This window comes from Lissotriton vulgaris, chromosome 3_1, assembly GCF_964263255.1.
Source record: "Lissotriton vulgaris chromosome 3_1, aLisVul1.2, whole genome shotgun sequence".
In the NCBI taxonomy this organism is placed as follows: domain Eukaryota; kingdom Metazoa; phylum Chordata; class Amphibia; order Caudata; family Salamandridae; genus Lissotriton; species Lissotriton vulgaris.
In genome coordinates, this window is record NC_141689.1 from 1,428,941,320 (window position 1) to 1,428,966,872 (window position 25,553).

General features: G+C 48.8%; 1 protein-coding gene across 2 annotated transcripts in view; it reads left to right on the forward strand.

Annotated features, from left to right (window-relative positions):
• Positions 1-25,553, forward strand: part of CENPC (centromere protein C) — a 1,111,772-nt gene that overhangs the window by 875,215 nt on the left and 211,004 nt on the right. For both annotated transcript variants that reach the window (XM_086961919.1, XM_086961921.1), the window contains one exon: positions 21,760-21,864. In XM_086961919.1, the coding sequence (XP_086818045.1) occupies positions 21,760-21,864 (105 nt within the window). The remainder of the gene's footprint in view (positions 1-21,759; positions 21,865-25,553) is intronic.

Here is a 25,553-nt window from a genome sequence, read left to right on the forward strand (position 1 = left end):
GGTCTCGTACATGAGGGATGCCCATTATCACATTTCCGTCCTGCATTTTCATTGGTGTTACCTGCATTTCATGGTAGGCCACAAGCACTTTCAGTTCGAGGTGCTCCCCTTTGGCCTTACCAGCGCCCTATGGTGTTCACCAAGCTGATGGTGGTAGTCTCAGCTCATCTGTGCAGATTAGGGGTGCCAGTATTCCCCTATCTCGATGACTAGCTGTTAAAGGCGAGCTCGCCCCAGGCTGTTGTCTGCCTCCTCCAGACAATGGCGAATCTCCTGCTTTTCCTGTGGTTCTCGATCAGTGTGCCAAAGTCACACTTGACTCCCTCTCAAACGCTTCTTTTCATTAGAGCTGTTCTGGACACAGTGCAGTTTTGGACCAATCCTCCTGAGCAGCGAATCCAGGCTATTCAGGCTTTGATACTGATGTTTCAGTCTCTATCGTTGATTTAGTTAAGACTGACTGTGCGGCAGCTGGGCCTCATAGCCTCCTGCATCCTGCTAGTGACACATGCCAGATGGCATACGAAGGCTCTGCAGTGGGACCTGAAGTTCCAGTGGGCTTTGTATCAGGGGAATCTCTCCAGCATGGTCCATATCTGGGTGGAAACTGCACAGGTTCTGCAGTGGTGGCTGACCAACTGCGATTGGGTCAGAGGCAGACCCCTCTCACTTCCACAAACATATCACACAGTGATGTCAGATGCGTCACTACTGGGATGGGGTGGCCATCGGGGACTGGTGGAGATCAGAGGACTCTGGTCTCTGGCAGAATCCATATCAACTTTTTGTAGCTCAGAGCTATTCCCTTGCCATTGAAAGCTTTTCTCCCTTCCATCAAGGGGGAAGCTGGTTCAGGTGTTCACGGACAACACTACCGCCATGTGTTACTGCAACAAACAGGGCGGTGTCATGGACCCTTTGACAAGAGACCCGGGGTCTCTAATCTTTACTGGAACAGCAGGGCATAACCCTTGTGGTTCAACACCTGCCAGATTCCCTTAATGCAAGGGCAGACAAACTCAGCCCTGAGCGGATTACGAATGGCGTCTCCATCAGGAGGTGATCCATGGCCACTTTCAGAAGTGGGTGGAGCCTTGGTTAGAAAGTGCAATGTCAGCAGTTTTGCGCGTTGGGAGTTTCCAAGGTAGAGCTGGCTCGGCAACGCTTTTAGTCTTGAATGCAGCTCTGGCCTCCTGTACGCCTTTCCACCCATACCATTCCTGTCCAGAGTGTGAAGATCAGGAGCGACCGGGCCCAAGTCATTCTTGTGGGTCTGGACTGGGTATCGAGGGTCTAATATCCTGAGCTTCTCCAACTGAGCATCGGTTCTCCGATCACGCTGCCCCTTTGGGAGGACCTTCTGTCACAGTAGCAGCGGAAGGTCCTTCACCCGAACATCTCAACTCCATGGCTTCTTGCGTGAAGATTGAGCGGCGGCAGTTGGCAGCATTCAACTTTCCTCCCGAAGTATGTGATGTGATTTTGGCAGCCGGGCATCGCTCTACCAAAACTGCATACTTCTTCAGGTGGCACAAATGTCGAAAATACTATACATAAAGGTCTACTGACCCTCTTTCTGCTTCCCTCTCTCATGTCCTTCTCTTTATATTGACCCTTGCCCAGCAGGGTTCTACTCTGGGCACTCATAAAGGGTATCTTTTGACTATGTCTGCCTTCTTGAGGATGCCAGACCAACCTTCTTCTTTTAAATCCCCTATTGTAAACAGATATCGTAAAGGGCTTGTACATATGTTCCCATCTTCCCCATTCATCATGCGTCATTGGCAACTTAATTTGCTTCTCACCTTGCTGATGTGTGCTCCGTTCGAACCTCTTTGCAACTGCCCCTCTCCATCTGCTTACCATCAAAGCAGCCTTTCTAATAGCAATACCTTCTGCCAGGAGGGTGAGCAAATTGTAGGCTCTGTCATCCAAGCCTCCTTACCTGACCATCTTCCCTGATAAGTTGGTGCTTCGCACTAGGACCTCTTCCTTAACAAAAGTGGTAACACCATTCCATGTGGGGCAATCTGCCACCTTGTCCCCTTTCTACACTCCTCCGCACCCCTCTAAAGAAAAGAAGCGCCTTTCTGTCTGGACCCAAAAAGAGGGTTGTCATTCTACCTTGACCACAATCAGGAGTTACAGGTGGACGATCAATTCTTTGTCGGATATTTGGGATCATGAAAGGTCATGTGGTGCAGAAGAAGACTATCTCACGATGAGTTGTCATCTGTATAACAATTTGCTACACTCTATCCAAGAAGCAGCCTCCTGAAGGCTTAAGAGCTCATTCCATCAGAGCTAAGGCTACTACCACGGGGTTGCAATGTGGTGTTCCAGTCCTTGACATTAGTCAGGCAGCAACATGGGCATCCTTGCCCACATTTACCAGACAGTACTGCCTAGACAGTCAAGTCCATAGGGACAGGCTTTTGAACAGCTGTGTCCTGCAGGACTTCCTGGTTTAACTTCTTCTGCTGTCCCTTCTCCGGGGATGGTATTGCTAGAGTATCTGTTCTAAAGTAAGGAATCTGTTGCTGGATGTCTTTATCAGATGGGCAAGTTACTTAACTTCAGCAATGCTTTATCTGGTAGAGACATAATCTAGCCGCATTTTCCATACTGATCCACCCATCCTCCCAGCACTGCGGAAGGGATTTTCGAGCCAGGGCTGATCCCTTTCTGGGCCCTGGTTCTATACACACCAGACTTTATGCACTTCATGGCTCTGCGCTCCTGCCATGGAAAGCTGTGAAAAGTAACTGACGTCAGGGCGCCGAGGTGGCGCCTATATAGGTGATGCAGACGATGTCATGTGGAGCCAATCAACACCACCTACCAGCGCACTAGGATTTTGCTCAAGCAGAAGTTTTTTAATCCAGTCTGATGTCTGGGGTATTCTGGTGTATGTATTCTTTTTTAATAGGGACTAGATCTGCAGATCCATCAGAATCTGTGAGGATACTGGTGATCTGCAGATCCTCATACGCTCTAAAAAAACAAAAAAGCATTTTGGGATAATTTCTTGACCAGGAGGGGTCCCTCACAGACCCCTCCATCAGTCGCTTCTATCACTTTTACATTTTATTCCCCCCCCTTGAAACAGGGTCCTGATGCCCAAAATGGGAGCCCAAATTTCCTCTCAGGTTGCAGCCAGTCGATCACGGCACTGATGATGTGTGGATCCGCCCTTATCCACGTCCCTAGATATACATATATCTTTTTCCTTTATTAAGTCAGAAACTACTCAATAGATTTACACCAAATTGCAAAAAGCACTGTTTCTGGACCAAGATCTACCCTTCTACCAAATTTGGTGTCATTCTGTTCAGCGGTGTGGCTGCAGTCATGTCTAAAATCCCTATGGAAATTGCATGGGGAAAAAGTGTTGACCATCGCTTGGCAGATCACCTCGAAACTTTCCAGACAGCAACTGAAGTGACCCGGGTTCTTGGGTATCGCACATTGTAGGCCAAATTTCCCTAAGCCGATTGGTACTCTTCTTAGCTTACATCAGCCTGATGGAGGGGGTGCTTTTCCACCCCATTATGTAAATCTTTAAAACACAATGTATATTCATTGCAACATATGGGGCCGAAGTTTGCGGTATCCACAAATATAATATCGCCCAGGCCAAAGAGAATACGTTTTGCAGAAGGGTTTTAATGGCATCTTTTTTGTCCTCTAATTTAGTCTGTCATTGAGAATTGGGCATCCCGTACATAGAAGACTATTTTAGAGCCCACCACCCTTATTGTGGCTGGCTGTTTGGAAAAATAAGGAGGCGAGTCTCACCAGCTATGATATTAAGGACTGCCTCAGTTTGACAAAGGCTCTGAGATCCCGTCTTGCCAGTATGGAATCTTGCCTGCTTTCAGTTGACCTTCAGCAGATTTTTACGGGCCTGGAGATGTGTGAGAAGTTGGCCTGGCATATGCTGTCCACTATTCTAGTGGGCACCTTGCACCAGTCCAAACAACCCTTATTGATGGTAGGTTTAAAGACAACCTATATAGAAAACTATCCTAGTGGTAGCTGTGGAGAGCAGCCTTCAGGCTTTGTCTTGAAGGAATGTAAAGCAGCTTGTTTTACCAGTCTATAATCTCATAAATGACCAAATGAAATGAAAACCACACCAGATATATATATGTATATGTATGCATGTATTCTAAACTCATCCATCTAGTCTCTTTATGAGGCTAGAGGCAAAAGTATATTACATAAACTTTATTAGCACACAGTAAATTAGCACAATATATGATTAGCCCTAGAGGCGTCACAAACCATATACTAAGAAAGTGGTATAAAAACCACGACTGACATAGGTACAAGGCCTAGAGCCTGTAGAACTGCTGGGGCCACCAGGAACCACCCAAGGTAGTGACACAGGGGACACGTGCAGTGTCTAAACACAGCCGCAAATCACCATTTACTTCCATGGGGAAAGTCGCGGTTGGAAAATTACACAGGAAGGACACTTGGAAGAGGACTTGGAGCAAACCCCTTTAGAACTAGGCAGTTCTAGAGTCAATACCCACTGCAGCACTGGAGTACTCGACTTCACCCAGGGAAGCCGGGTGCATAGCGGTCTTTTGATGTCTGGTTTAGTCGTAATTTTCAATGCGAGCTGCTGAAAAGTGCTGCAGGTGACCAAGTGGAAAGTGTCCGGATGGATCTAAGCCTGGGTCGTAGTCGAGAAGAACCCGAAAGCAGAGGGGACAGAGTCTGGGTCACTAGCCAGTTACCAGAAAGGCGAAGAGAAGATGCCAACCAATGTCTGGTGAAGAAGGTGAGATTTGACTCTTCGGCCAGGAGGCGTCGACGACGACCAGGAGCTGGATTCTAGCTGTCCCGTGAAGGATGTCGAGTGCTGCGGTGTCGGTTTCTGGATTGGACCCTACAAGCCTTGGCAACAGCATCCCACGCAGAAAGCAAAAATTTACTTTGGTGCAGACCAGCAAGGTCTGAGGGACTCACCCTTTGGAGGGGAGTCAGGGCACGTCTGGAGCCACCAGGAAAGCTCAAGAAACAGAAGAGTTATTTTCGTGGGGACCCACCAGTCGACGGACCAGGGATCGCGAAGGAGCCTCAAGAGGAAATGCTAGAAGCTGGCCCACGGATCACCCGTGGAGTGTAGGCCCACAATCCTCGGTGCAAATGGTGCTCGGGGCTTGGACTACAAGTAGCCCAATGGACAACTTCGGGAAAGCTCGGGAAGTCGATGCACTAGCAAATGTGCACGGTGTCCAGGAGTTCCGGTCCCATGTCTCTCGTGATGACTACAGGTTTCACCTTTGCTGTGAATCCGAGTAGGCCTCGGAGATGTCTGGTAGTCCATGCCCTGTGTTCCAAAACCTTCGGATCCGGCGGGAGCCTCGGAAATGCAGACCGGGAAGATGCTTCTTTGGTGCCTGTTTGAACAGGGGAGTCAGTCCTTGACCTCAAGGGAGATTCTTCCGTCTTCTAGTCGAAATAGAATGTCGAAGTTCCAGGATATATGTTGCAGAGTTTCGTCCAGGGTAATCTAAAGTCCTAAGGACTGGGTTCCTATACTTATACTAGGTTTAGGGGTTGGACTAACTAACTCTAGGGTCCCACCTATGGGAGGGCCCAGGGTGGGGGTGGTTATACCCCTTTTCCTTTGTCCAGTTTTGCGCCAGAGCAGGGGCTGAGTGCCCCTGCAACTGGTTTGAACTGGGATATGCTCAGGGACACCAAGTGTGCCCCCAGCACTGTCTGAAAAGCTTTCTCTGAATTCACCCACCCAGCCCCAGTACTCTAAAGCCTGTCTGGGAGGTGCTTACACCTTCCTGTGACAGGAAACCTATTGTCCAGACCTCCCCTGCCGAAGTTTCGTCCAGCAGCAGGAGGTCAGACCCATGTCTGTGGCTGCAGCATCCATTTTGTGATGCTGGGGCTCTTTTAAACTATTACCGGTTAAGTAAGTGTATACATGTCTTCTTCCTCTAGAAGGGTGGAATTCGACCCCCACCTGTTTAACACCAAACACGACATGTTCCATGCAGCCATTGCAAAGTTAGCATTAACCCCGAGGTTATAATGCCTTTAAGAGTATATGGTCTGGCTACATCTCAGAACAGCTACAGAGAAGTGATTCCGAAAGCTGCAGAGTGGTCCTGCTCATGCATGGGCACCCTCTCACACAAAACCAAGCACTATGCCTTCAGGGTTGTCAAGGCCTGCCATAAGAGTGGCTTAAAGGTTTATATGTGGCAGTGATATAAGGTAGATATAGGTAACCTATATCTTAGTAAGTGGTGTCAGCACCACCTTACCCAGGCTGCAGTAGCAGACCTGTGATGCCATTTTGGAAGGCTTCCCAGGGGTGGGATAATACATGCTTCAGCCCCTGGTAGGCCTCTGGGGTACCTATGCCCTTAGTACCTAAGGTACCATATACAAGAGACTCACAAGGGTAACCCAGTAACCAATCTGGAGTGTACCTAATGTACAAGCAATCAATTTAGAGAGGAAGCAGCTAGGCTGGGGTCCTGGTTAGTAGGGCCCCAGCCACACTAAAGTCGAAAAACAGTGAAACACTAGCAAAAAGTAGTGGGGGTAACCAAAGTAAGCAGATCCTACTCTCCTACAAGATGCATCAAAATGTTAATTAAAAACAGTTACGCCAGGTCCTGTATGATCTAGTTGACACAGAAAGAAAGCTCATAGAGAGGCGGAAGACGAGTGTGGCTGCTTATATGAATTCTGTACCCTTAGGCCAGATTGCGGGATATATGACAAGACTAATGGGGCGTTGGGAACTGAGCTTACTGCTCCATTACAGGGCTGGTACACTGAAAAACAAGTTACTTACCTTTGGTAATGCATTATCTGATAGAGACTCTAGCTGCAGATTCCTTACCTTTGAATTATCCAGGCGTCAGACTGGATCCAGAAACTTTTGCTGCGCAATACCCCGTGCGCGCGACGTCGGGTGGCTCCATTCAGCTTCGTGTGACGTCGGCGTTGTTAGTGTCGGTTATGATGTCAAGGTGCCTACATAGGCGCCACCCAGGCATGCGGATGTCCGTTTTTTCCATGCCAGAAGCGCAGAGCCACAAAGTAACTGAGATAGTCCTGTGCAAAACTAGGGCCCTGAAAAGGAGAACAACCCTAGCCCTAGAATATCAGTCCGCACAGCGGGGAGGCATGGAAGGGGCTGTTAGGAATCTGCAGCTAAATAGAGTCACTACCCGGCAATGCGTTACCGAAGTTAAGTAACTTGTTCATCTGATGGAGACTTCTAGCTGCAGATTCCTTACCATTGAATCAGATACCTGAGCCATACCATCCCGGCGGTGGTTTGCGGACTGAGATCCTAAACTAAGAAGTCTTGCAGGACTGAACAGGAGAAATGTTTGTCCCTGTGCACTTGACCATCCAGGCAGTAACGTTTTGCGAACATGTGTAAAGAAGTCCAGGTCGCTGCATGACAGATGTCTTGGACTGGGACACCCTGAGTCAAGGCCGTAGTCGCAGCCTTTCCCCTGGTGGAAAGGTACTCTTTATCCATCAAGGGGCTGCTTCTTTGCCAAGGCATAACAGATCTAGATACAGAGAACGACCCAGCAAGAGATGGTCCTTTTCTGCACTGCCCTTCCCTCCTTTGCTCCCATGTACCCCACAAAGAGTTGGTCATCCACCGGGAACTCTTTTGTGCGGTCAAGGTAGAACGACATTGATCTTTTTTGGTCCAGTGGGTGGCGACGCTCCTCTCTTAGAGGTATGCAGAGGAGCAAAGAAGGTGGGCAAAGTAATGGACTGACCCAGATGAAATGGGATTACGACCTTTAGTAGGAAACAGTGCTCCATTTGAGCCAGTGCTTTCCGGTGCCCTGCACCGACACCTAATTGTCAACACCTTACTTAGAACCGTTTGTCACATGGTGGCACTGCTCATCTAATGTAGCGTTGAGCAGAACAACAGTTGTTTAGGAATACAATATAAATTAAAATTGCTCATACCTGCCTCCCCAGCCATTTCTTTAGCTTTGGTGACCTGAAATAATCTGATCTGTTGCATTCACATGTGCGAGAGATGGTTAGTAGTTGTTTTGGCAAGGGCGATGGGTGGTGCAAGCTGCTGTGTCCTCCTGCTCAGAGCCCTGGCACTTAATATTTTTCAAATTAAGCACTGGTAGGAAGGATGCCCTGGTGCTAAGCACTACTTTGTCCGGAAAGGACATAAGATAAAGGGGCGAGCAGGATAACGCCTGCAACTCAATCACCCTCCTGGCAGATGTAATTGCCACTAAGAAGGCTGTTTTAATGGTCAACAGCGGGAGGGAACAATTGTGCAAAGGCTCAAAGGGAAGCATACATCAGATAGGTAAGGAACAAATTAAGGTCCCACTGTGGCATAACAATGGTCGTGAGTGGGAAGAAGTGAGTCCCTTTTAGAAATCGATTTACAGTCGGAGATTTGAAGAGAGAGGGCTGGTCTGGCAGCTGTAAAAAAGCAGACAGAGGAGAATGGTAATCCTTGCGAGTTCCCAAGGCAGACCCCTGCTGGGCAAGGGTTAGAATGAATAAAAGGACAGTAGAAAGAGAAGCTGAAAGAGGGTCAATGGACCTTTCTGTATAGTATAATACAAATTTCTGCCAACGGCTGGCGTATACCGGCTTAGTGGAGGGCCACCTGGCCGCCAAGATAACGTTGCAACTGTCGCCGCTCAATCTCCACGCATGGAGGTGCTGAGTTGACAGATTCGGGTGGAGAACCCTCCCCTGCTGCTGCGACAAAAGATCACCCCGAAGAGGCAGTCTGATCGAAGTATCGACACTCATTCTAAGAAGCTCTGGATACCAGACTCCCCTCACCCAGTCCAGAGCCCCAAGAATGACTTGGGCTCATTGCTCCTGATCTTCTTCAAAACCTTGGCCAGGAGTGGTATGGGCGTAAGGGCGTACAACAGGCCTGAGCTCCACACGCGACAAAAAGCGTTGCTTAGTGATAGAAGCCTTGGAAACTCCAGCATGAAGTACAGCTGACACTACGTGTTGTCTTCGGAGGCGAACAAATGTAACCAAGGCTCTCCCCACTGCTGATAGAGACCTCGCGCCGCCTCCGACTGGAGAGTCCACTCATGATACGCTGGGCATCAACAACTGGGTTTCTCCACCCTGGCGTTCAACGAACCTGCCAGTTGTTGATCCACCACGGTTATGCCCTGCTGTTCCAGCCATGTCCAGAAATGCAGGGCCTCTCGACAAAGGGTCCATGACCCCACCCCGTCTTGCTTGTTGCAGTAACACATTGCGGTGGTGTTGTTTGTGAACACTTGCATTAGCTTCCCCTTGACAGAGTGAAGAAATACCTTCAATGCCAGCCAAATCACTCAAAGCTCCAACAAATGTATGTGGAGCCCGTCTCTGCCAGAGACCAGTGACCCCTGATCGCCACCTCTCCCAGGCGGCCGCCCCATCCCAGAAGTGACGCATCTGTCACAATTGTGAGATCTGGTTGGGGAAGGGAAGAGGGGTCTGCTTTTGATGCAATCACAGTTCGTTATCCACCACTGCAGATCTTTTGCAGTTCCTCCCGAGATCTGAACCACGTCAGTGAGATTTCCCCCAATGCTGTGCCCATTGGAACTTCAAGTCCCACTGCAGAGTCCACATACACAACCTGGAGTGTCTTACCAACAAGTTGCAGGAGCCGATGATGCCCAACAGCCTCAGAGTCAGTCTCACTGAAATCCAGGATATAGGTGAAACATCGGAACCATAATCTGAATATCCTGGACTCTGCTCGGGAGGATAAACCCGAAACTACACTGTGTCCAGAACAGCTCCTATGAAAAGGAGCTTCTGAGAAGGAGTCAGGTGTGACTTTGGCACATTGATAGAGAACCCCAGCGATTGCAGAAGGTTTGCTATAGTCTGAAGGTGGGAGACGACATCCTGGGGCGCGAGGATGCCTGCCAGTCGTCGAGGTAGGGGAAGACTGATACCCTAATATGCGCAGATGAGCTGCGACCACCGCCATTACCTTGGTGAACACCCAAGGGGCACTGGTAAGGCCAAAGGGGAGCACGGTAAACTGAAAGTGCTCGCGGCCTACCCTGAACCGCAGGTAACGCCTGTGTCCTGGCAGGATGGGAATATGAAAATACGCATCCTGCAGGTCCAACGCTACCATCCAGGTTACTTGGTCTAGGGCATGCAAGACCTGAGCCAGAGTGAGCATTTTGAACTCCTCCATCTTGAGGAAGAGATTGACTGCAGTGAGGCTGCACGCTTGGCTGAGAACGTCTGGCTTCTCTGGGGATGTCCAGTCCACACTTTTGGACATGACCTTTGATGGCCGTTGCCTGCTTGATGATAAGGCGGACAACACGCTTGAGCGCTTCAAGGACTCTAGGGCCACAGCTAGGTCCTTAGGCATCACAGCAACTTTTCGCCCAATGCAGTATGCCTTTCCCCCCTTACGTGGCTACGGAAGGTGTGCCCCTCCACGTTCCACCCAGAGCCACAGGGCCGCGCAGGCTACCCAGCCTATGTGTGGCCAGGGACGTGGAACCCAGCATCGTGGGTCTGGGGGGCCAGCGAGCGAACTACCATCAATGCCCCCCCCCCCTGCACAGCCTCCAAACTTTCCTAGTCCGACTTTTCAGGGCCATCAGCTGCCAGTGGGTGGCAGGATCCACCATCACCACTCCCACTGGCACAACATCACGTCGGACAGGTGAGTTTTGCAGATAGTCCGAAGGGGCTACTTTCTCCCCTTCGAGACTATCCCCCCCCCATGCCACCAACACTCCATCGCATGTCGAAGGATCACTTGGCCCTTCTCTGCCAGGGAGTTAAGTCTCTCTTGGCCAAGGGAACTATCGAACGAGTCCCTGTGCCAGAAGCTTTACGCAGATGATGCGGTGCTTATGGGCCTCACACCAAACGCGTTACGTAGTTTGGTAAAAAGTTTTGCACAATATATGGATAACCGAGATCTTAAAGAAAATTTTTAAAAATCTTTTATTTTGTCTTGTTGCCCGGGGAAAAGACAGCTTAATGCTAATTCGGTGGGATCAGATAGACTCTACTCCACTAATACTTTTCCCTATTTAGGAATGGTTTTTGCTGCGAACGGCTCGTGGAGTGAACATTTGGTCCACGCCACCAGCCAGTTCTCAAAATCCATTAACTCTATTCTTAGTCTTCCACGGCCTAAGAAAGTAGGTGCCACTAGAGCAATTTTTAATTACTGTGCATCCCAGTAGCAACATATGGGGCTGAGATTTGGGGTCTGGGTAAAACATCTAGTATCCAGACCGAGGAAAATCGTTTTTGTAGGAAAATCCTTGGAGCCCCTATCTCTTCATCTGAGTATATCTGTTATTGTGAATTGAATTTGTATTATATATCAGATTTTATAGCATTGAGACCGGCCATGTTTTGGCTGGCTATCTGGAGGAATAAATTGGCCTCATTAACGCATGAAATCATAACAGACTGTCTATATTGTGAGAAAGGGATGACAATCCTTTGGCGCTTCTCAAAAAACTGAGCAGCGTGGGTAAAGGTCATCTTTTCTTTGACCCCAGTAAGATTGAGCCTAAAGACAAAAATGAAACAAAGTTTGCATTGTATGCACTTTATAGTAAAGATAGATTGACAGGGGAGCTAAATAAATCAACTATCCAGGCTTATGTGAATAAAGATCTGTATATACAACCAATTCCATTGTATCTCACATTGCCAATGACTAACTGGGAAAGATCACTTCTGTTCAGTTTACGGGCAGGCACTGTTAGATTCTTATTATGTTTTCCATTAGGTTATTCTTCAATAAGATCTGAAGATAAATTGTGCCCATGTGATGGTATGAGTTTGCAAGATGATTTACGTTTTTTCTTTTTTTGTAAATTTTATCTAAAATACATCAAATGGTTTCTAGTTCCATATTTTAAGAAGCACAAACCACTTTCTTTGGAAGAATCTTATTTGATGCTGCTAACTTTGAACAATGATGAACTGATATTCCGCACCAGCACTTTTTAGGTCGAGTTTACTCGAACCTAATGTTGTCAACCCAAAAAATTCCTTTCCGCGGATTTTGGACAGTGCACGAGAGTCACGTGACTCCTTGTGGACGAGCATGCTCAGCCCTCCCACTGCCAGCAGCATTTCTCCACAGCCGCCAGGCCACATCAAAGCAAAGGCTTCCCCAGCACTGCCCCGCCCATCAATCACCCTCCCACTGCCAGCAGCATTTCTCCACGGCCGCCAGGCCACATCAAAGGCTTCCCCATCGTGCGCTCGGCCGGCATATGGTATTTCTCCTCCCCTAATTATTCACTTCACATTGGCCGCCAGGCCGTGACTTACTCGCATTTCTCCTCCCACCAGCCCATCGCAGCCTGCCCAGCCGTCTCTCCCTACCACTTAACCCTGCCCCCACCACCTCTCGATATTGCTGCTTGAGCTTTTGCTATTTAAACTTGTGACCCTTCTGGCTAACTGCCTACTGGTGTTCTGTTTGTATAAGTGGATGGCTGCTGTACTTGTAGCGATACTGTGCTTGTTTGCTATGTGATTCTTTATTGCGTGCCTCTCTTATTCTTGTTTTTAATCCCCGCTTTCTGCCCACCCCCGCCACAGCAATGCCGAGAGCTTGTCCTTCTAAGTTTCAGGTTGATTTTGTTTCCCTCACTCCTAGTTATAACGATACAATCACGATGATACTTTCCTTAAGCCTCCCAGTTATGTAGCATGCCCTCGAGCATTTCGTTTTCACTTATGCACAGTCAAGCCGATAACATTTTCCCCATGCCTCCTAGTTTTACAGCATTCCATCGAGCGCAACCAGGGTTTATTTCTTTTACAACCGAGCTAAGCAAGCGCTCACCCAGCCGAGCGTACTACACCATGTACGGAAGACAACATCACTTTTAAGTTTTTCTCCAAGTGTGTTTTTTATTATTATAATGAATCAGTATTTACCACGACGTGTTGCTTATGGAGTCAACCTGGCATAGTCTAAAATCACTGCGGAAACGGGGTCACTACTGTACTGTCCCGATGTGTGTTGCTAGAAAGGCAACAAAAAGAGTCTGTGAATAAAACAACAAGTGGGTTCGTTCAGGAAAAGGGGTTTTCTTGCACTAGCTGGCAGGTCGCGGTGTGCGTCCAAAAACGTATTTAAAAAATGTTGTTATTGAAAAATTGCGTGGCGACGGCTACTCTTGGTGGACCTCTGCACTATAGTCCTTTGTAGACAAAGGAGACTGTAGGCCGCATGTGTATGCTGGCATGGGCTCAGCTGGTAGTCAGTATCTCGTGAGCATGCAGTAACAAGGCGGGTGATTAGATCCTAAATCCGTTCAGGGAGCATCAATGGCGTTCAATGTTCTGCAACTTAGTTAACATGGTACGTCCTGGGATCGGCTTGACTGGTCATGCGCCTTCCTCATTACCATCCAAAGTCAATATTTCCTTCCACTCCATAACTTTCTAAAAAACGCAGGGATTTCACACTACCTTTTCGCCGTTCAGCACTTTTTACACCTGGATCAGCCCAGCATACATTTAAAAATATGGGAAACCGAGGGAAAGAAATTGAAAATGTTCATGCACATTGTGGGTGTTTGCACGGCCCGCTTTCATGACTATATCCTGTGCACGCCTGCGCCTCCACACCTTGGCATGGTTTAGTGCACGAAAATGTGCACACTCTGCAAAGCCTCCATTTGTAACTGACGAAGTCCCACATAAAACCCTCACCCCCCTCACCCTTATCCTCACACCCCCTCACCCTCACACCCCCTCACCCTTACCCTCACACCCCCTCACCCTTACACTCACCCTCACACCCCCTCACCCTCACACCCCCTCTCACCCTCACACCCGCTCTCACCCTCACACCCCCTCTCACCCTCTCTCACCTCCCACCCCCTCTCACCCTCACACAACCTCTCACCCCTCACAAACCCACTCACCTTCACACAACCTCTCACCCCTCACCCTCTCACCCTCACTTACCCTCTCACCCTCACACACCCTCTCACCCTCACACACCCTCTCACCCTCATACATCCTCTTACCCTCTCACTCTCACACACCTTCTCACCCCTACCCTCACACACCCTCGCCCTTACCCTCACACACCCTCAACCCTCACACACACTCTCACCCTCACACACCCTCTCACGCCCTCATCTTCACCCTCACACCCCCTCGCCCTCACATCCCCTCACCTCCCTTACCCTCACTCACCCTCACACCCCTCTCACCCACTCACCCACCCTCTCACCCACCCTCTCACCCTCATTTACCCTCTCACGCTCACACACCCTCTTACCCCCTCATCCTCACAACCCCTCACCCTCACATCCCCTCACCCTCACATCCCCTCACCCTTCCTCACACCCCCACACACTCCCCCACCCTCACACACCCCCACACCCCTCACACCCCACACACCCTCACCCTCATCACTCAGTACCACCCCAGTATCACTCAGCACCACCCCAGTATCACTCAGCACCACCCCAGTATCACTCAGCACCACCCCATTATCACTCAGCACCACCCCATTATCACTCAGCACCACCACATTATCACTCAGCACCACCACATTATCACTCAGCACCACCACATTATCACTCAGCACCACCACATTATCACTCAGCACCACCACATTATCACTCAGCACCACCACATTATTACTCAGCACCACCACATTATCACTCAGCACCACCACATTATCACTCAGCACCACCACTCAGCACCACCACATTATCACTCAGCACCACCACAGCATCACTCAGCACCACCACACCACCACTCAGCACCACCACACCACACCACCACTCAGCACCACCACACCATCACTCAGCAACACCACACCACCACTCAGCAACACCACACCACCACTCAGCACCGCCACAGCATCACTCAGCAGCACCACCACCACAGCACCACTCAGCAGCACCACCACCACAGCACCACTCAGCACCACCACAGCACCACTCAGCACCACCACAGCACCACTCAGCACCACCACAGTATCACTCAGCACCACCACAGCATCACTCAGTACCACCACAGCATCACTCAGAACCACCACAGCACCACTCAGCACCACTACGGCACCACTCAGCACCACCACGGCACCACTCAGCACCACCACGGCACCACTCAGCACCACCACGGCACCACTCAGCACCACCACGCCACCACTCAGCACAACCACGGCACCACTCAGCACAATCACGGCACCACTCAGCACAACCACGGCACCTCTCAGCACAACCACGGCACCACTCAACACAACCACGGCACCACTCAGCACAACCACGGCACCACTCAGCACAACCACGGCACCACTCAGCACAACCACTGCACCACTCAGCACAACCACGGCACCACTCAGCACAACCACGGCATCAGTCAGCACCACCACGGCATCAGTCAGCACCACCACTGCATCACTCAGCACCACCACTGCATCACTCAGCACCACCACTGCAACACTCAGCACCACCAAAGCATCACTCAGCATCACCACAGCATCACTCAGCACCACCACATTATCACTCAGCACCACCACATTATCACTCAGCACCACCACATTATCACTCAGCACCACCACATTATCACTCAGCACCACCACATTATCACTCAGCACCACCACATTATCACTCAGCACCACCACATTATCACTCCACACCACCACATTATCACTCAGCACCACAGCATTATCACTCAGCACCACCGCAGCACCACCACAGCACCACCACAGCACCACCACAGCACCACTCAGCACCACAACAGCACCACCACAGCACCACTCAGCACCTCCACAGCATCACTCACGGCCCCCACAGCATCACTCCGGGCCACCACAGCATCACTCAGCACCACCAAAGCATCACTCAGCATCACCACATTATCACTCAGCACCACCACATTATCACTCAGCACCACCACATTATCACTCAGCACCACCACATTATCACTCAGCACCACCACATTATCACTCAGCACCACCACATTATCACTCAGCACCACCACATTATCACTCAGCACCACCACATTATCACTCAGCACCACCACATTATCACTCCACACCACCACATTATCACTCAGCACCACAGCATTATCACTCAGCACCACCGCAGCACCACCGCAGCACCACCACAGCACCACCACAGCACCACCACAGCACCACCACAGCACCACAACAGCACCACCACAGCACCACCACAGCACCACTCAGCACCTCCACAGCATCACTCACGGCCCCCACAGCATCACTCCGGGCCACCACAGCATCACTCAGGGGCACCACAACATCACTATGCGCTACCACAGCATCACTGAACGCCACAGCATCACTCGTCGCCACCACAACATCACTCTGCACCATCACAGCATCAATCTGTGCAACAATTCAACAACAACTGGGTCAAATATGTTCTCTCAATGTTTCAAGCTTTATTACAAATGTCACAAAAAGATGTTAATATTTCACTTCTGTTCTTGGATTTTCGTCACAATAAAATACACTAAACATAATCTTCACTAAAGTTATTTACAAAAGTTTAAGCTATTGCCATTATAAATTAACATTCACTTTAATGTAAGTATTAATTATTTAAAAAAATTAAAAGCCGTGGTTATTTGTAATATCAATACATCTAAGTCACGTAAATACAAAACCTGGTGCATTACAAATGCTATAGGTGTCACATTTGCAAAAGTTATAACTATTGGCATTGTAAATGACAAAGCTATTAATTTCGCTTCTTTCAAAATCAACACATAAATAAAAAAATTGTCATTTACAAGACCAATAGCTCAAACTTTCATAATGCGAGACCTATTGCATTGCAAATGCTTGTTTGAGAGTTATTACTTACGTAAGGAAAACAATGGAGTACCCTTAGTAAATTTCTGTAATATTGCTGCTAAATAATTTGTATTCTGTAACTTGTGCTGTTTTAAATGTATTTGGAACCATGGCTATTTTATTTATTGGGATTGTACATTTGTATTGCTTTTATGGATTTGATAAAATTCGAATAAAGATTTTGATTTGATTCGAAGTCTCTTGTTCTTCTTCGGAATCAGAATGTCGTAGGAATAACAGCCACTGCCTACTTCTGAAACTGGGACCCTTTCTATAGCTCCCTTGGTCAAGGGAGCCGTAACTTCCTCTTGGAGCAATTTTAAATGATCCTCCGTCAGCCTTACTGATTTGGCAGAATAGGAGGAGGAAAATAAAGGAAAGGTAGAGAATAGCCCTCCTGGACTATCTGCAAGATCCACTTGTCCGATGTTATGGATCTCCATTCGGGGAGATGATGAGGAATTCTCCCACCAACTGGAGTAGTTTGGTCCTGCTGAATCAACCTAGGATTGCTTGGAGGGTGCCACTGCAGAGGCAGTGTGGTCGACGACTTCTGGCCTCCATTCCAAGATCAGAATGAACCGCGTCCTCGTCCAGCTTGGGAAGTCTGTGCGGGACGGTGTCTGGGATATGGCTGAGGCGGCTGTAAACCCCTTCCGTTTCCATGAAAGGGGCGAAAGGAAGGCTGGCCACGAGGAGTGGAGGAGATCCCTAGGATATGGCCGCAGCTCGAGAGTCCTTGAACCTGACCAGGGCTAGTCTGCCTTTTCGCCAAAAAGACGGTTCCATCAAAGGACATGTCCATCAAATTAGCTTTGACATCGCCCGAGAAGCCAGTTGAACGAAGCCAGGCATGGGGCTTCAAGGCCACAGTCGTTGAAACCAATCTGCCTGCTGCATCGCTCCTATCCTTGACAGCTTGGGAGAGCACAGCCTGGGCCTCCTCCGAGAATTGTGGCAGCACTTGTGCAACTGTCTTCCAAAGGGAATGGGAGAAACGGACCAATAAGCGTGCAGTATTCAACGACCTCAATGCCAGGCTGGAAGAAGAAAACAGCTTCTTCCCGAAAGAATCCAACCTCTTGGATTCCATATCCAGAAGGGTGGAAGGGAAGTCGGCTCGGGACGTAGAAGCCTGCACCACCAAACTCTCTGAGGTGGAGTGTTGTCTGAAGAACTTTGGGTCACCCGGAGCTGGGCCATGCTAGGTTTTGACCATGTCCCTAGAAGGATATCTGTAAGTGCCTCATTAAAGGGCAACAGGAGTTCACAGATGGAAACCCCAGGTTGAAGCACCACAGTGAAGAGATTAGTCCAAGGACCTGGGCTGTCCACTTAACCACCATGGCATAGGATGCCCCCTCCTCCGTAGCCACTGTTGATAGGGAGAGAATGCCGGTATCTGAAGAAGTATCAAGTCCACTGGCCACCCCAAGTTCCCCACACCAGTCCAAATTCTCCTCAGAGACTTTATGGTTTTCAAGAAAGTCCCCATCCTCTCTTGAGCATAGCACATCCTCAAAGTGCTCAGGCGACAACAAAGAACCTCTGGGTTCTGTCGACAATGGAATCGACGTTGATCGACGCCCTTCCGGCTCCGTGTCGTCGGGGATGAGGATGGGGCTCGCGCTACCGACGGGCATCGGAGACATCGCAGGCACAGACTTTAAATTCAATGCCAGGGAAGGTCGCTTTGGCACGACCGGCATTGAACCGGATCTGGGTTCGGTTCCCTGGGGCCCCACCAGTGTCGTGACTGGAGCCGACAGTGTCAAACCCAAGGAGGCCCCTTCGGTCTCCTTGGGGCCCAAAAGCCCACCAGCAGGGGTTGTTCCGCTCAAATACGCTGTGCATATCCTCGTAAAATTCTTTTATTTGTGCAGGAGTCGGTCCGGCTCCCGGAAAGGGGGAGAGAAGCGAAGTTGACTCTGGCTCCGCTGAACCATGCCTAGAGCATCGGTGCTCCTTACCTCTCTCGACGACGGTTGCCAGTTGAGGTGAACACGAGATCTGCTTGGACTTTGTCTTCTTCTTGTGCCTCTTTCCTGAGTGTCCAGAGGACCTCGAATGGGAGGAAGAGGACTTAGGGCTCCGTGAGCAGACCCACGACCTCCTCTTCTTGGATCAGGACAGTGGCCTTCTTGGAATCTCGCTTGACGGTGTCGACCGCAGGGCCGAGAGTAACTTCATATCCCGCTCCCTGAAGTTCTTCGGAGCCATCACCCGACAGTCCGACTACGCGCTCGAGACATCACAGACATACGCAGTGAGGATCGGTTACCCACATCATGCTGGAACAAGTCCCGCACTGCTTGAAACCTTGAAGGCATCCCTTGCACATGAAGTCGAAAAATCCCAAAAACTTCAACAAAAGTCTAGAACAAACCTGCCAAAGAGCGGCACAGGGGTAGCTCTTCCCGGATCAGTGCTTAACTGGTGTGAAAAGAACTGGCGTCCGTGTGCCTGGGTGTCCCCTAGGTATGCACCGCGACGCCATAATCGTCGCTAACAACACTGACGACATCATGTGGAGCTGAATGGAGCCACCTCATGTCGGGCACAAAGGATATTGCTCAGCAAAAGTTCCCAGATCCAGCCTGACACCTGGGAAATTCAAAGGTAAGATATCTGCAGCTAGAAGTCTACATCTGATATGTCATGGTTCCCTTTGGGTTTTAACGTCAGTCTTGTCTCCTTGCCCTGCCCCTGTGATAGGAAGTCTGGTCAAATGATGTTGCATTTCACATTTTTATGTGGATATTATGCTATGTTTTCAAGACATTTTCTGTTTTACCTTATTTAAAAAACACCATATTAGTAATCTTAGTGAAGTCCTAAATGTTCTGTTTCAATTTATGGATGATGAAGTGGTAATTCTGAGAGCAGCGGAACGAGCTCGTGGTTCTATGGTTACTGATTCGACTTGCTATAATGCCCGTAGTATTGCTGGTGTTTGATGGGAGACTGAAACTCAGTCGGTGGTTTTTGGGAACTGTTTTTATGTATGTATGTATTCTAAAATATATTTATTGTGTGTATTCTTGCACTTTTATGGATATATTTGGTATTCAAATAAAGTTTTTGAAGTTGACTGGCAAACTAGTCTTGAACATTTTCTGAATTTGTAACTCCGAAACACATTTGGTATTATTCCATGCTTATGCTGTTCTTGGTGATGAATTTACTGGATTAAACCCTATTTCATCAGTACACCGCTGTGAGTGCACTGATTGGCTTATGTTCCGGGAAAAGGAGCATTGGGAAGTTTGATATGTTTCACGGCACACCACCATTGAAAGTTTACTGAGCTAATTTTGCGCTCCCTCCAGTCACTGCTTAGGATCTCACATATTACATCACTAATGACATTCCAAATGACGCCGTACTTCCCGGGGAACACTCTCCACGTGGACTGTCATTTCTCCTAGGAGACTCATGGATATCGCCCATTGACTTATGATTGAAACTTGAGAACTTAGCGCCTTGCTAGCGTAAAGTTTTCACTTTCTTAATATAAATAGATCTCTGAATTATTACGCTTTCCGACGTTACTGGAGTTACCTACTTGGATACTGCACCGTTGTGTTTTTTATACTACTAATCTTACCAAGCTTGATTGCAGTTTGCCCTGAAGACGTGTATGGCTTACTACTCCAAATAGACGGAACATGTGTTGGCTAGAATCTACATCTATGTTGGATTGTGTCAAATGAAAATAAAGAACAGAAGAAGAATTCTGTGGCAACTACTATTGTAAACTGTCCTAACTATTTTGGACACTTATTGCTCAGGACATTAACTCTTTATTGTGACATTTGATGTCGACAGTGAGGTCATTTAACATGTCATGAGTGTTGTAAAATGTAAGGTCGTAAGCAGTGCATGACGGGCACAAGTTCTAGTTGGCTTAGTAAACTACTTTGAATATGTGTAAACAATTGGGTTCTCAACATGTAATAGTGATCAGGTAAGTTTTAGACAAAATATGCAACACGTAAAGTGGAAAACACAGATCAAAATCCTTTTTATCAGGCATTTAACAATATCAAACACATTTCACATCTGTGTATTTATAAAGCAGAGCAAGCCATACTGAAGTCACATTGTGTGCTTTTCAAAAATCTATATGGCAATTTTCCAGTCGTTAACATTTTCTTCAGGATTTGAGTGTGAAGAAGATTGACCTCTTATCCTAACAAAATGCATGTTCTTGAGACTATTTAGCTCCATGAAGGTTGTGTTCCATAATTATTCAATTCTAAGGTCCTAGCCAAGTTTGGGAAGCAAACGTCTGGGCATTTCAGCAGGGAAACAAAAAAGCCTCCTTCAGAGCTGTACAGACCTCTGCAGTGTGACGATTGAAGAGTATGCACAGAAAATGCATTGAAACTCCTAGTAGAGATTGAAAAAGTCTCATGAGACTGATATAATATGGGTAATTAGGTACAGCATATCCACAAGTTGTTTGAGGGAGTGTTGGTTCAGTCTGTCATGTAGCATGTCGCACATTTTCGTGCTCTCATGAGCCTTATAGAAGGTCAAGTGAGAAACAGTAATATAAGCTAAATAAAGATTCAGATAAACCAGATAGGGAAGAGGACATACAAATTTCAATTATAAAAATGATCTGGCTGCCGAAGGTTAACATAACATTGAAGGAAGTATAACGCAAACAGCCTCTCCCTTCTAAAAGAAAAAAGTGTCACTTAGCAATTGGCCCCTGCTTCCTTTCTCTGGGCAAGTTTGAAACTTTAGGAAATAAGGGTTTTTCTTTGTCCAGTTAAAAGAGAACATGACTTACTATACCCCAAAAATCGTCAATAACATTGTTTGTTTAAAATTAATATTTTTTAATATACTTTTCTATTGATTCATTTTTCTAGTTCTACCTTCTCACACACCTAATGTGCGACGATCAAAAAGGACTCGAGTTCAACCATTGGATTTTTGGAGAGGGGAACGTGTTGTGTACAAATTGCGACCATCAGGTATTGAATGTATCTCTTTATGTAAAATAGACATTGACTTGTATTTAGACGATATTTCTCCAAATGTGTACAGCTCCAAACAACCCAGATGGTTTTGCAAAAATTACATATGTACAGTATTGTTTTTTTTCTTTGAAGGTACATCCATTTACACATATATTACCTTAATAACGTTAAGTGATCTAACTACACAACTGATGTAAACCTCTATCAAAGAAACGATGTTGCTAGCACACATATTTACTATAATGAATGAGCCATATAGCAAAACATAAGTAGTGAAGAGCACTATGCCTATAGTACTTTTGAAGATTGCTTTCTTTTATTAAGTACATTATGTGCAAATAAAGGGTTTGTATTAAAGCATAAATATTCTTTGGTAAGGGAAAAAGCTAAGCACAAAGATTTCACTGTAAGGCGAAAAGCTATTGGAGACAAAATAATTTTTTGCTATGGAAAACCTATTTTGCTGAAAAATAGCTAAGGTACTAGACAATCATGAGAAATTATCTGAAAGAGAATATAGTTGTAGATTCCTTACATGTAGAATTAGCCCCCAGGCGCCAGACTGGATCGAGATAATTTTTTCTGTAGCAGTACCCCTGCTCATCGGTAGGTGGTGTCGGTCGACTTTGTGTCCGTCGTCAGCATTGTGGTCGTCGAGATGACATCACTGTGCCTACTTGGACGCCGATCCTGCGAGCTGACGTCAATTCTTCCTTTTTCCAGGCCAGCTAGCGCAGATCCGGAGAAAGCGTGCCCCTTAGTCATTTTTTGGCTTACCCGTTTTCGACGTTTGCCGACATCTTTCTGAGTTTTCGACTCCTGGTGCACGAGGGATGTCCAGCTGTCGGCCCTGTTTCAAGCCCTGTGACTCCTGTCACAAGATGATTTCGGTCACCGATCTGCACCTCGTGTGTCTCTGGTGCCTGAAGCGTGCCTATGACCTGAAGTCGTGCTCCGACTGCCTGGCCCTGAACCTTAAGTCTTTGCGGGAGCGGTCCCGAAAGCTGTTAGAGTCCCAGCAGTCTGTTTGAGGTCCCGGTCGAGAGGAAGGTTGTGGGACTGGTCGCGGAGTCACAACCATTCATCCTCAAAGTCTTCACACTCCTCGGGTAAATCGTAGCACAAGAAGAAAGCGAAGAAGCATCGTCGCACTTCGCCTTCTCCATATCCGTTGGCTGCTGCTAGGCAGGACCCAGAGTGTCGTCGCTCCCTAGCTCCTTCCTCGGAACCCACTGGGACGGCTCAGCGCTTCCCTTCTTTTCCCTGAGCCCCTGCCCAGCTTCATGCATTTTACAAAGCGCTGCACAGCATCTTTGGGCAGCCCGACTACGCAGGCGCGCCTTCAGGCCCCACAGGATTCGGCTGGTGGCCCTGGACCTTCAATGCCGACTGCTCCGGCCTCGGCACTGCAGGGTGCCCAAGGATCCAGGCCTGCATCTGGATCCGCGCTGGTCGACCTCAATGTTTCTTCACCCGGCACTGATTCTAGTGACGACGCCCGACGCCGGTTGCGCCCCCAACTGGCGTTGACCCCAGCCTCACCCCCGATTTGGACATGGTGCTGGACCAATGTCGACCAACGTCTGTACTGGCACCGGAGGGTGCTTTTGTACCACTTTTCATCCCTGACATTCCTTACCGCCCTGAGTGGCAGCCAGAGGAGGGTGAGGAGGACTGGGAGAGGTCTGTTGACCTTGTAGCAGACCAACTTGTGGTGCCTGACTGGCGAGAGGAGTTGGGGGATGCTAGTGGTCTGGATACCTCCCCAGAGCTTGATATGCTTTCTCCCCCTACCGTGGCTATGGAGGAGGGAGCTTCCTACGCTGTGGAGTTTCGTAGGGCAACTGAACCCTTGGGCCTCGAGCTTCCTACGGTGGCTGTGTGGACTAACCTCTTGACTGAGGTGCTTCAGTCGGCAGCAGCCTCTTCGGAGCCCCTGATGCCTTTTATAGTGGCTCTCACTGACATCCTTCTGGGCACTTGGTCCAAGCCCTGCAGAGGGGCTCCTGTGGACAGAATGATTGCCCGACGCCACCGTCAGGCGACCCACTTTTCCTCTCCCAACACCCTACCATGAGAGCTTTATGGTCCAAGCCTTATCCTCAAAAGGCGCATTCCCTATTGCTCCCCCAGATATGGAATCTAAGAAGCTGGACCATCTTGGAAAGAAGATGTTGTCTTCCGCCAGCTTGGGAATGCGGTCGCTGAACACCACATGTCTCTTTGGCCATTATACACATACGCCGTGGGATGCGGCCGCACAAGTGCTGCTACAGTGCCTGGAGGAGACCCGAGCCGTGCTCACCTGCACTGTTGCTGAGGGTCGAGACGCAGCTAAGTACACCATCCGGTGTGGGCTGGAAACCGCTGGCTCGCTGGGTAGGACGGTTTCCACGTCGATAGCCCTGAGACACTATCCTTGGCTGAGAACGTCTGGCTTCTCTGGGGGTGTCCAATTCACACTTTTGGACATGCCCTTTATGGCCATCACCTGTTTGGTGACAAGGCGGACAACGCGATTGAGTGCTTCAAGATCTCAGCAGACCACAGCCATATCCTTGGGCCTCGCAGCAACTTCTTGCCCCATGCTGTATGCCTTTTGCCCCTTTTGTGGCTATGGAAGGGGTGCCCCACCACGTTCCACCCAGATCCAAAGGACTGCGCAGGCTACCGAACCAATGCGTGGCCAGGGACATGGGACCTAGCATCGCGGGTCTTGGGTCCAGCTTTTTCAGGGCCATTAGTTGCCAGTAGGCGGCAGGATCTACCATCACTGCACCCACTGGCACAACATCACATGGAACAGGTGGGTTTTGCAGATTGTCCAAAGGGGCTACTCCCTCCCCTTCGAGACTACCCCTCCCTCCATGCCACCAACACTCTATTGAATGTCAGAGGATCACTTGGCCCTTCTCCACCAGGGAGTTACGGCTCTATTGCCAAGGGAGCTATCGAACCAGTCCCTGTGCCAGAAGTAGGTTGTGGTTGTTACTCCCACTACTTCCTTGTACTCAAGAAGGACAAAGGTCTGCGTCCCATATTAGATCTCATGGATATCAACCACTTTCTCCCGAAGGAGAAGTTCAAAATGTTGACCTTGGCTCAGGTCCTGTCTGCCCTTGACCCTGGGGACTGGATGGCAGCGTTGGACTTGCAGGACACTTATTTTCACATCCCCGTCTTGCCTGCCCACCGGCGTTACCTATGGTTTATGGTAGGCCACGAGTATTTTCAGTTCACCGTGCTCCCCTTTGCCCTTTTCAGCGCCCATCGGGTGTTTACGAAAGTGAAGCCGGTGGTCGCAGCTCATCTGCGCAGATCAAGGGTTCTAGTCCTTCCCTATCTCGACGACTGGCCGCTGAAGGTTGGCTCGCCTTACACTGTCATCTCTCACCTCCAGACTACGGCGGACCTCCTGCATTCGCTGGGGTTCACTATCAACGTGCCAAAGTCGCACCTGATTCCCTCTCAGAAGCTCCTTTTTATCGGAGCAGTTCTGGATACAGTGCAGTTTCGGGCTTATCCTCCCGAGCAGCGAGTCCTGGATATTCGGGCTATGATACTGATGTTTCAATCTCTTTCCCGATTTTCGGTGAGAATGACTCTGAAGCTGTTGGGCCTCGTGGCCTCCTTCATCCTGCTGGTAGATCATGCCAGCTGGAATATGCTGGCTCTACAGTGGG